This window comes from Cynocephalus volans, chromosome 6 (assembly GCF_027409185.1).
Source record: "Cynocephalus volans isolate mCynVol1 chromosome 6, mCynVol1.pri, whole genome shotgun sequence".
NCBI classification, from domain to species: domain Eukaryota; kingdom Metazoa; phylum Chordata; class Mammalia; order Dermoptera; family Cynocephalidae; genus Cynocephalus; species Cynocephalus volans.
In genome coordinates, this window is record NC_084465.1 from 91,449,173 (window position 1) to 91,462,325 (window position 13,153).

At 39.4% G+C, this 13,153-nt stretch overlaps 1 protein-coding gene across 2 annotated transcripts in view; it reads right to left on the reverse strand.

Moving 5' to 3' along the window:
- Positions 1 to 2,018: 2,018 nt before the first annotated feature.
- CPVL (carboxypeptidase vitellogenic like) overlaps positions 2,019 to 13,153 on the reverse strand; it is a 139,391-nt gene continuing 128,256 nt past the window's right edge. Inside the window, exon 13 of one of the 2 annotated variants that reach the window (XM_063099980.1) lies at positions 2,019 to 2,259. In XM_063099980.1, the coding sequence (XP_062956050.1) occupies positions 2,152 to 2,259 (108 nt within the window). In that variant the 3' untranslated portion in view covers positions 2,019 to 2,151. The remainder of the gene's footprint in view (positions 2,260 to 13,153) is intronic. The other variant, XM_063099979.1, reaches the window with a different exon arrangement.

Genomic DNA, 13,153 nt, shown 5'->3' on the forward strand with positions numbered 1-13,153 from the left:
ATAACTTTGTTTTATGTGTGTTTCTCAGTCACCTTTCAAAAAATATATTTTTTGATTCATTAACATTGAACTGAGGACAACGGCACTATAACCTAGGCCTGAACAAAGCTTACCTAACACTTGTATTTTCTCTATAAGTCACATCACAGCCTTCTTGGACTTAGGGATACTAGACAGCACTTCAGCACTATGCCTGGGCCATTTGAAACAGTGAAATCACCAACAAAAAGCAGAAAAATGCAAAAAATGTGGCAGTGAAATGACCTCAAAAAGGATACTTGTTTCCAGTGTGAGAGCTGAAACAGGAAGGCAGAGTATCACCTTGACCTCAGCTGGGAGCTTCCTCGTTAGGCAACTCCAATTTTTTGCCGCTCTGTGCATGATCTTGAAAGATAGTGAGTACTGATCTCAGGGTTACAAAAAAATTTTTAGCTAGTAGGCTGCATTCACAAATAAGAAATCCACAAATAATAAGGATCACTATATCACCTCACAGTACTCTTGTGAAATAGGTACGACTCCAGTGGTATGTGAACTGCAAGGAACTTCAGAAATCTCCTATCTTCCTTGAGACCTTGGGATGCTGGCATGGTGGAGTGACTTATCCAAGAAACACCCAGTGCATGTGTTACCCATGTGGGACTAAATCCCAAGTTGCTCAGCCATAGTTGGTGCCTTTCCATTACATACTCGTATTTATGGGACCAAATGCAGCTAATTTAACTTGCAGATGGGGCTACCCCCAAAACTTTTTGCAAATTCCCCTGCCCCAGTTTATTCTCTGCAATAATTACAATCTGCTTTTGACCAGTGTTTGACGAATTCTAGTCCATGGGTGCAGTGAACAATACATATTTTAAAAAAAAGGATCACAAACCTGAATGAAATCAGGAACGAAATGAGAAATTTAAAAAACAAACTCAACAAAATATTTGCAGCAAGAATAGGTTTTAGCTTTTTAAATTTAATTCTCCAGCGAGCCAATTCATAGGTTGGTAACATGAGCTAGAAGGGATGTGGATGAAACCAAATGTGCTGCAGAATTTCAAAGAGATGTGAGCACATGATGCATAAATAGGAAAGGTGTGCCAGTATTTGATATTTTAGTTGGGAAAGAATTAATGTATATATATATTTATGAATGTATATATTTTGATGCCAGGTTAACTCAATTTTTTTTTGGTATTTCAACAATTATGCAAAATTGGTTCATTCTTTATTTGGTGAAAAAAGGAGAGAATTTAAAACCCAAATTAAAAATGGCTCTTATAACTAAGGTGGCCTACAGACTGTCTGATACATGTGTACACTCTAAATGAACCAACAAATTCAAAAAATGAAAAAAAAAAGGCAAAGATTAAGAATGTTCTCTAAATAAGTTGTTCTGCTTATTGTGAATTGGTACATCATTACTTTTGTATATAAGGTTTCTATTTCAACAAATTCCAAGCTACTGTTCATGCTAATACTATACACATTTGAAAATCTCTTCTCCAGAACTATTATAACTTCACCCATTTCATTGGTGGTGTAATTCAATTATTCCTATCCAGTAACATTTACCAAACACCTTCATATGCATGGTATGACAAACTCTTTTTTTTGTGTGTGTGACCGGTAAGGGGATTGCAACCCTTGGCTTAGTGTCGTTGCACCGCGCTCAGCCAGCGAGTGCACCGGCCATCCCTATATAGGATCCGAACCCGCAGCCTCGGCACTCCCAGCGCCGCACTCTCCCGAGTGAACCACGGGTCGGCCCAGACAAACTCTTCTGATACTTACAGAACAAAATGCTGTTGCAACTTTCTTGATTTGTTGCACTTTTCACTTAATCTTGAAAGGAATTAAAAATTCCTACTCATAACCCCCACATCTCATTTATCCATCTGTCTGAATCAGTGTCACAGAAGCCATTCCTGCCATCCTTCAGTTAAACAACGTAATTCTTACTCTTGCACAGTTAATTTTGTAAGAAACCATCTCCCCGCAAAACAAAAGCTCACTTCTTTCACCAATAATTTTTATTGATAAGAAACATCTTGCTGATACAAAAAGATAATTTTCTTATTCATATGACATTTTTAGTTTTTAAAATTTTCTTTTCAAAGATTAAAACCAACTCCTGTTGTTCTCTTTTAGGAAAGTAGTTTATCAGTGATAAGGATCCCATCCTCTTTCAAAAATGAATCGATTAATCATGTCAAAAGCTCTCCTAGGCTGGTCATAGGGTAAAATATGTCCTCCACCTCGAACAATTACCTTAAAGAAGAAAAAATTAACAATGGAAAGTTAGAGACCTCGATACACTTCTCCCAAATACTTCAGCATCATATTATTAACCAGAGCTCAATGTGTGTTTATAGATTTTCTTTTGAGTAAAGTGGATACGATGAAATGTACTAGTCTTAAGTGTGGACTCACCAGTTTTGACAAATGTGTACATTTGTGTAACCTGAGCCCTTGTCAGGCTGTATAAAGCATTCTTAAAACATGACTAGTTGAAGTGAGTTCACATCAACACGGGCCCACCCTTGAGCTACGCTCGATGAGGACAAAAAAGGGAACTGGTCTTTATCCTCTTTAAGCCTCTAGCATCGGCAAATATCCCAAGTAGAGGAGCAGGGGAAGTCTTCCTGATTCAGTGCCTAACAGGCAAGTACTGACACCGAGTGTGTGGAGGTCATATGCAGAGACATCTGTGTGGTCTGAGACGTGCTGTTGCACGTGGAGGACCCACAGGAGTCACCAGTGGATGAAGTGAGGAAATATATGCAAATAAGAATCACTTCCAGTAACTTCTAGCTGAGTCACAATTAGCAATTCAAGGTCACTTTCACAAGGCCCTTTGTAAGAGGTTGGATTCTTTCACCTGCCTCAATCTGAAGGGAACTGAAGCAGGAAAAAAATACAAATATAATTGCATAATACATTTATTATATTAAGAAATCTTCCCCCACCCTCCAACACCCACCACTTTGCTCTAAGGTAAGTGGGATCAGCATTGTTAATAAATTTTACCTTGCAGCTCACTGCTGTACAAGTTGCACGCTGCACAACTACAGGGGGCACCATTCACATTGGCATCAAAGTGATTGAGTTATTTGGAGCTACCAGTGGCTTGTCCAAGTCACACAATTAGGAGATAACTAGTTAGGACCCTGACTTCTGGTACTAACACTAGTGTTTTTAATCAAATCATCGTACTTGCACAGTAATTCCTTACCTTTGAATTGAAATTTACAGCTTAGTTGGAGAACATTTTGACCCACTGCTCAATAGCCCTCTGAAATAGGTAAGGGAAGCAGACCACCATTTGCAGATGTGTGACTGGATTTACCCCTCACATACAAATGGAAACTTCTGCTTTATGCTACGCTCAATCAATGGTCATTTGTGCCTCACTGCAATGACAGTGGAGCCCATCTACCATTTGTGTTCAAGATTGCATTTGGAAACTCATGTCCCACTTTTTGTCACAGACTGAAAGTAAACATATATATGACAAGAGCCTCTTCATGTGACTCTGGAGGAACACTTTTGTTGCCCTACAATCTCAGTCTAGATTTTCTTCCTATAGATTCTTATCCAAATCTCTGGCCTTCGCAGGAATCTGATGATTGATTGCTGGGCAATTTCAGCTCAGCCAAGGACACTTAACAAAGACATGTGTGTGACAAAACCCAGCTGCTTCAACTGGAAATGAGTTTGGCAGCAGTGGTCCGGAACAGCAGTAAGCTGAATGCCCAATGGGTCATCCTGCCTCCAGAACCCAAGCTGCAGCTGGCGAGGGATAGCACAGTGCTCTACAGTCAGAGTGCAGAAGCATGACAGGAGTCACACAAGCTGTGTAACCTCGGGCAAGTAACTTAACCTCTCTGAGCCTCAGTTTCCTTACTGCACAATAAAGAAATGTTACTTCTTGGGATAATTGTGAGTTGTGTGAGGATTTAATGTAACAGTGTCCATGGAATGCTTAGCACAGCGCCTGGCCTGAATGGTAGTCAATAACTATTAGTCATTATCATTAGTCTTCCAACAATTATCCCTATTCAAAATCCAGAATCATGATGCCTATATTATCCTAACGACTTTAGAACATCCTGTGTTCCTACATTCACATCAAATATATTGGCTTATCCCTGAACCGGCCTGTTGCCAACCCCCCCACCCCCCAAAAAAAACCCCAAAACCAAAAATGTTAGCTTAAAGGAATTGTTTAAAACAGTGGTTCTAAAACTTGAATGGGAATAAAAATACTCGGGCTTGTTAAAACAGATCGTGAGGCCCCATCCCCAGACTTTCCAATTTCTGGGTGGGGCCTAAGAGTCTGCATATCTGACAGTTCCAAAGTGACGCTGATGCTGTTGGTCCAAGCACCACTTGTTGAGGACTACTACTGAGAACTTTTTCTATTCTATGGCAAACCAGAGAATTCTCTGTTGACAGCAAGGGAGAATACAAGTAGAAATTGGTTAAACACTGACTTGTGGCCTCACTTTATTTCTCTGATATTTACGCTCTCCTGGTATTTACTCACACATGCACTCATACCTCCCATGTCTGTCACAATCAAGTGGTGAGGAAGAGGCGAAAGGAGTCTGCTGTTAACAGGTCTTATTCTCAGCGACCCCCTCACCTGGCTCCAATTTCTGAGCTGCCATATGTAATGACCCAACGACACCGTAAATAGTGTCATTTAGATCAGAAAGAAAAGCTCATTAAGGAACAAAGGCAATTTCACGTGCCACAACATTCCCAAAGTATGTATTCAAGAAGATCCACATAGAGAATTTTACTGATGTTAACCTCAAAAATAAATTTGTGAGTGCTGAGAAATGAACCACTCTGTTGTTTATAGCCACGCATCTCACCACTCACAAAGCAAGGACGCACACACCACTCTGCAACTTTTAGAGGTGTGTAACAAAATGTGGCAGGGCCATGATTACATATTTAAATGTGACAAGATTAATCTCAAGGCTTCCAGGATAGAAACGGTCTCATCACCAGAAACTGTATATTTTTGGGTGCCTCTGAACTGGAGCTGACGCCTCTAAACTCATGTGTTCCAGATGTTCCAGGGGGTCACAAAGGGGTCATGAATTTTAAAAGGGTTATACAAATACTTTAATACATCTCTCCATTTTGTTTTTTAGAAAATGGTACAATTCTCCCTGGATTTAGAAACACAGACCTAGCAGTAAAGGTTTCCCAATTGCGCCTTTTTAGTTGACAGATATAGGGGGAAATTCACAATGGGCTTGTTGATATAGATGTGTCAGGATACTTTGTGGGGGTCTTGGAGGAGTAGATCACTGGACAGACAATGGGGGGTGGGGCAGGGGTGGAGGGATGATCTGCAGACAGGAAACTGCGCGTGTAGACACAGGGGGCATGAAAGGGCATGTGCGAGCAGTCTGCAAGCAGTCCCATTCATGAAGGAGGAGTGGGGAAACAGGGAGAGCTGAACAGGCAAACACTATAATGGGACCATGTGACAAGCTGAGATTGGTGGACCTTATCCTACAGGGTTTTCTTTTTAACTGTGATAAAATACACTTAACATGAAATTACCATTTTAACCATTTTAAAACGCACAATTCAGCAGTATTTAGAACATTTCTCATGTTGTGTAACCATCATCACTACCTAGTTGCAGAATGTTTTCATCACCCCAAAGGAAACCCATTTCTTATTAGTAATCGCTTCCCACGTCCCTCTTCCCACAACCCCCGGCAACCACTAATCTGTTTTCTGTCTCTATGGATTTGCCATTTCTGGATATATCCTAGAGGGTTTTAAGTAGGGTGGTGACATGCTCAGATTTGCATTGTAGAAAAATGACATATTACCTAATGAGGAGACTGATTTGGAAGGGGCAAGTAGGCAAATTAGGAGACTACCGATCAGGTGAGAGATGATGTGGGCTCATAGGAGGGATGGTGAGACAGGGAAGGAGGACAGGGTGTTGGGATGGAACCTATAAAATTAGTGATTAGTCAGATATAAAGGTTAAGTGAGACCCCTCCGCCCAATCCTCCCCATTTCAGTCTTCTGACATGAGTAGATTTGTAAAGGATAGTGCTACTGACCAGAAAAGGAGAATAGAGGCATATGGCAGATGCGAGTTTGGGAGGTGGATTATGTAGGATAAGTTTATGGTTCCTGTTTTCCACCACTGAACGATGCATACACTCAAGAGCATCATGCTTGCTATGGTTTCTGATTTACATTGAAGCTCTTTTACTATTTTTATTCCATCCTACATTTACTAATCTTACTGTTAGCTTTGAGACACTTACTATAAGTACAAATAAAATAAATATGCACTCAAATAAAAAATATATTAAAAAGAAAAGGTACTTGAGAATTAGAACAAAACAGAAGCTGCAGCTTGTTAGCGGACACCTCCTAATAAAGAATGAGGCAAGTCACTTCCAAAAAATAAAAAGTTTCCCTGAACTTTTTGAAGTACCCTTGTATTGTAATTTAGGATTTCCACTTCTGACTGTGACACAAGAGCTTGTACCAAACCAACCCCACACCACAGAACAATGATAGAAGCTGAATTAAAAAGAAAAGAATGCTGTTTAAAGGTATTATAAAGTAACCAGAACTTGAGAGGTCAAGATCCTCTCAAAATGAGCCTCACAGTTTGTGCTGCTTTTCCCTCTGGGAAATTCAGCAATTTCTAAGCTTTTCTGACTGAGAAGCCAAGCAAAAAGTGACAGATGAAAGAATGAAAGCTAAGCAGAACTTTTAGCAGTCATATGGTGCTTGAGAGACCAAGAAACAAAAACAAAGAAAACCCCAAAGGAAACAAAAGAAAATTTGGAGTTGCAGATCTCTCAAGGAGGTATAACACTGGTGAACACCACAGGCTTTCCATTAGACAATGCCTTAGAAGGGATGAAAATCCAGAAACAGGTTAGCTCTCAAAAACCCTGAAATCAGCACCAAACCAATTGTCCTAGTCCCTGCCTGATCTGCACCTACTCTAACTGCCTTCCAGAAGAAATTTTATCCTCTTCAGAGAAAGATAACATCTTTTTCATACATTTTTTTCATACATTTTGTCCAATTTTCAATAAAATTTAGTATGCATATAAAAAGACAAGATCAAATGACTAAAAAGCAAGGGGGGCGGGCAACAGGCACAGAAAGACAACAGAAAGAGACCCCAGTGGTCCAGATATTGGACTTATCAGGTATGGACTTATGAGTAATTGTGAACAAAATATTCAAGAAGTTAGGTAGCAGAATAGAGAATTCACCAGAGAATTAGAATATATAAAAAGAGTCAAATGGAAATTCCAGGACCAAAAAGTTATTCATTTATTATTAATTGAAATCAACAACTTAATATACAGTTTGGCAGCAGATTATACACTGTAGAAAGAATATACCAACTGGAAGATTATATGCAGTAGAAGAAAGAATATACCAACTGGAAGATAGAAAATATCCAGACTGAAGCATGGAGAATAAAGGTATGGAGAATACATATAATAGAAGAACCCCCAACATCTAGGAGACCTAACCACATCTAGGCACATAATAGTATACATCTGAAACCAAAGACAGAGAAAAACTTAAAAGCCGTTCTAGTAAAGGAAACTACTTTCAATACCTTCAAAGTTAATCAACAGAAGCAATGAAAGCTGAAAGACGGTAAAATAATATCTTGAAAGTTCTGAAAGAAAACAACTGCCAAGCGAGAATTCTACAGAAATGAAGCCCTCATAAAGACATTTTTAAAGGAAACAGAAAATTGAAATCAAGGTTTTTGCAAGTAGATCTGCACTAAAAGAAACACTAAAGGTTCTTCAGACAGAAGGAAAATTATCCCTAATGAGAACAGGGAAATGCAAAGAAGAATAAAGAGCCACTGAGAATTTACATATGTAGGCAAAAATAATGTGTATCAACAATAAAAATGTCTTTTGGTGTTTGAACTATGTAGAAGTTAAAAAAAAAAAAAGACATCCGCACAAAAGTGGCATAAATTGAGTTAATCAGTTAGATGCTCTGTGAATGTGTCTAATAAAATTTATGAAAATTTTTCCCTTATCGACTCCAATTTTTCTGTGTTAACTTCAGCAAGGTCGGGATGAATGACTAAGGTTAGAACTTCTCCCTCTTTGGTCATTACAGTCATGGGAAACGTAAAGCACAGTAGAGTGTAGCAGGAAGCGATTTGGCATGACGGGTAAGAGTGTGGACTCAGGATTCAGCAGATCTGGGTTTGAGTCTAGCTCTATGACTTTGGCACAGTGACTTACTTGCCTCTATTTTTTCTTTTGTAAAATAGAGGTAAGAATTAAGGTGACCAGTTGTCCCAGTTTGCCCAGAACCAAGGGGATTTCTAGGAACATAGGACTGTCACCGCTAAAAGTAAAAAAAAGTGTCAGGCAATGGTTGGTCACTTTAAGAATACTCAACTTTTTGTAAGGATTCAAAGAGACAAGGCATATAAAATGTTACGTGGCACTCAGTCCACAAATATGTATTAAGCATGTGCCATGTACCAATATAGGCAAATAATCAGCCCTCAACCAACATTCACCATACTACTATTTACTGAGTTTTTATGGCTGAAATAATATTTTTTTCTCTTTAAAGAGTGAAGTAAGAGCAGAAGTTACAACACTAATAAATGTAAAATTCATTACTGTTCTTTAAAAAATGGATTATAATACATGCTTCAGGAGGGGAAATGTTTTTCTCCCAGGCTCCTTTGATTTCCATGTTATGAATCCTTCCTTCCCATGGGAAAGGTCCCAATTAAAGTAGGAAAGCAGCTTGAATGTGAGATAAAACCTCTGTCAATACACTCAACTTAAGAGTTTCTACAATGAGTTTTATTCCTTCAGCCTGCCAACACCGTGATCCATCCCAGTCTTTCTCTCCACCCCGTCCCCCTTTCACCACATGCAACGCCAAACACCCTCAGTCTCCCTACACAGAAATATCAAGCTAGCAAGACCTTACTTGTCTTAGCAGAATGGCAAAAAGCTGTCTGTCTTTTCTCCCATTTAGGAACCTGCTTTACAACTCAGGATTTGAGGCAATTAGAAAGTAATTGAAACTTCCCTTCCTCATTCTCTCATTCCATGTCCAGTTTTATATTTGATACCCACAGGAGGATAAAAAGCAAGATCCGGTTCATTACTTACCCTTACTCAGTATCTAGCTTTATGATCTACATTTGTAGTTTTCTTTTGGAGGGCAGGATGAGAGTAGGGGAGGAGAAGGCAGAGGTTACCCCAGTAAATGCTCTCTGCCGGGAGTGTTGCGAGGACTTAGATCTGGACTCACTGTTTTCTGTCTTGTTACATGCAAACAAGAGCCAGCCAACCTACTGGAGTTTTATTTCCTGCAAACAGCAGTGCAGAGTGGTTCTCACAGTAGTGTGCTGCATCTCTCTCTCACTGGATCAGGAAAGCCAATCGTGCACACTGACCAATTCCACATTCAGTGACATCAAGTTGGTAGCCTGAAACCAGCCACAGTGGATGTATTTACACCGTGGAAACTGGCAAACATTACAAATCAGTGCCCCCTCTCCCCAAACCAGTTAATTCTCAGACCACTGGTTCTCTGACAGTTTGCCTCTCCCAGGGAAAGATGAAATATTCTGGCATTCTTCCTCTTTTCCAAGGTAAATCTGAGAAATATGCATCCAACTGGGTCAATTATATGAACCAAACTTTTCTGAAACCTTGGCTCAGGAAGTCAGATGGGCCAGATTTCAAATATTTGCAGGAAGGTGAGAAATGGCGTGCTTCCATTCCTGCCTACCCCTGCTGAGTTCTAGCACACTTGGCAATAATAGAGTTTCAAGACCATACCACCACATCCACAGGATCCTTCTATTTTTATCAGAATGCCCTGAGGTGCTCCAAAGCTGGTCTGTTTTGGACAACTCCAGACCAGACAGGATATCTGGATTCAACTGTGTTCTTGACCCCAGAACCCCTACATGTCCCCAGGTTCCAGGAATTTAGGATACAGAGCATGCCAAATCACATGACATTATCATGATGCCATTTGCTAAAACAAAATGAGGCACATAGCTTTTATTGCCAAACCAAAAACTGCAAGGTCTTGGTCCAGTTGACAGTATAGGAATATCTTGCCACGACTTCGTCTTGTTCTTTCCCACTGCTCATTTCTCTGCCCCACTCCACCCTCTACCTTATTTGTTTATTTTTTGGCTTGATTTAACATTCCCACAAGCAATTCTGTGAGTCTTTGGTTACACTTCAAATTAATACAACAAAGTTGCTGTTTAATTTTTAAAACCCATTCTCCATGTGCAGATAATGCATTAAGTTTTAGACTTCTGAGTATTTTTTCACTTTCCTAATGAAATGGTTCTCTGTTAAATTTCAATAGATTATTAAAAACCACTCAACAACTAGGAGAAAATTATGCATCGTTGCCTAGCTGTTATTCCTCAATAAATAGATCTGCTAGCCAATTTACATTTTAAATAATACAATAAATTAGCTCCCAGATATTAACTAAGTGCATATTTGGGTAGCTTAATTTAGAAGCATTCTTCTTATGCTAATAGGTCCTCTCTAATGAAATAAACCACATGAACTAAGAAGACTCTTGGCAAATAATCAGAGTAAAATTGGGAGTTGCTATTGTTTATTATTTCCTTTGTTTTCAGGAAGCAAGCTGTGTGGGTTTTTTTTTTTTTTTTTTTTTTGAAAAGAGAAAAAAAAAAAAAAAAACCCACAAAACCCAAGAATTCATTTCTTTTAAAGGAGAAGATGCTCTAGTCAGCACTGAGATAGTGAAACTTCTACAACTCCTCCCTAAGTATGTGTCCCAGAATATTTCTCATTTTTTCTCCTATGGAACATACAAAGAAAATAGTCTTTAGCTGACACAACAGTGCATCTTTTAGTTTGGAGGGAAACGTTTTGAACTATTCACTATCTAAGTGTATCTAGTCTGTTTCCTAGCAGACACTTCGGTGTGTACAATTGGTGAGTAACCCCAGCACTTCTTGACAGTTTGTATTAAAATACACACACACACACACACACACACACACTCAGAAGCATAGATGAGGGGTCTGGGATGAGGTAGAGGCCAATTTGATTTAAAGTCACTGAACATTTACTCAGTGCCAGGAACTGGGCTACGAGGTGTGCTATAGAGATAAATGATTCATTATTCCTGTCCTCAAGGAGCGTAGTGTCAAGTAGGGGGAAAGGGCAATTAAAGAGTTAAGTTATGAAACCCCCATGTAGTAAATGCAACAGGAGATGTGCATAGAGGGTTGCAGAGAAGGTGGTATTCTGGGGGAAGGATCAAGGAGGCCTTCCTGGAGGAGATGCTGGCGTTTGGCTTTGAAAGAGCCTTATCAGGAAAGGTGAGGGAAGCACATGTGAACTGCTGGGCATGTGTTTGGGGAATGATAAGGTGTTTTGTTTTGTTTTTCAGATTCTAATTAGGAAGGAGAGAGAGTAAGAGTTTAGGCTGGGAAAGGAAGCAGAGGCCAGATCAAATATCTTTACTAATCCATGTTGTGTTTGGGCTGCATCCTACAGGTATTGGAGTTAGTGAGAGGTTTTAAACAAAGGGAAAACAGGATCAAACTTGCATTTTGGAAAAAGCACAGAGAGGAGGGTATATTGGCAAAGAGGGAGACTAGTTAAGATCAGCTAAGGAGGCTACCAGAAAAGGAAAAAAACTTTAAACAACGGCAACAACTTAAAACACATATTCAGAGTGTTCTTGAATAACATCTTTCAGAACTTTTAAAAACACCACAGGGCAAAAATGAATGCATTTTAGAATTTATAATGTGGGGTAGCCCTCATATTTTTTTAATGTTCCCAAATGCTGCACTATTTTTATTGGTTTGTATATATGCAGTGTTTTTCCTTTTAAGTAGTTTTTGGTGGTTTCTAGCCAAGCACTAAGAAATGAATAAAATCAGGCCAGCGAAAAGGGTACTATAAAACAGATGTGAGAAATGCTAGCTAAGGAATTGGGTGAGTAATATTTACCAATTACTATTCTTCTTAATTTTCTGGCAAGACTCACAGCAAAGCAATTGGCTAAACAATTTCTCTTCCTTGCTGTTCAATAGGAAAGTGATGAAAGTTAGAGGAATTTTGTCAGAAAAAGATTCAGGTCCTTCTCCCCATGGTCTGGGACTTGCCTGCAAATCTGAAGCATAATCTGAAATCTGCCAATTTTATTAGTTGCTTCTTATTACTGAGCCACTGTTGTTAGAGTCAGATTGAAAAGGGGCTGAAGGAGTAAATTTCTGATTGTGTTAAAGCTGGATAGTTTGATAGGCAACCCTAGCACAGGACATCCAGAAAGAAAAAATGCACCTACCCAACTAGAGCACCACCAACTAGAGCACCACCAGGACGTGGACGTGCCATGTCCCTGCAACCCTCACTGTGTGTGGACACTGGAATCCTTTAATTTGATGGTGCAGGGAGAGAAAGAGAAAACAAACCACGAATGTTAAGACACGGGAAAGGACAGTAATCCCCCCTTCAATTTAACAAGCCCAGGTAAAAGATAACTAGCGACAAGTCCAAGTGTTTGCGGAGATAGAGGAATAACCCAAACTCTCGTACATTACTGGCAAGAATACGATCAATTTGGAAAACAGTTTAACATGATGTCGTAAAGCTGGCACAGGCAAAGGAAGGTACATGGAAGAATGTTCAAAGCAGCACTATTTGTAGTAGCAAAAAATTGGAGACAACCCAAATGTCCATAAGCAGTGGAATGGATGAATAACGTAATCATATAACAGAACACTACGCAGCAACAAAAAAGAGTGAAGCACAATGGAGCATATTAACATGGGTGAATCCCATAAACAGTATTGAATAGCGACTATATGTTACTGCAAAACACATACAGAATAACTCCTTACATAAAATTAAACATGAACGGTAAAATACTGTTTATGGAAATGTATATCTGTAGTAAAACTACTAATAAAGAAAAAAAGGAAGAAGATGATAAAAACAAAATTCAGGACAGTGGTGTACCTCCATAGGCAGTGGGAAAGGGATGGGACTGGGACGGGCAAGCTACTGGTCGTGTTGTATTTCCTAAACTGGCCGATTAGTACAAAGGTTCATTGATCCTTGCTTGTTTT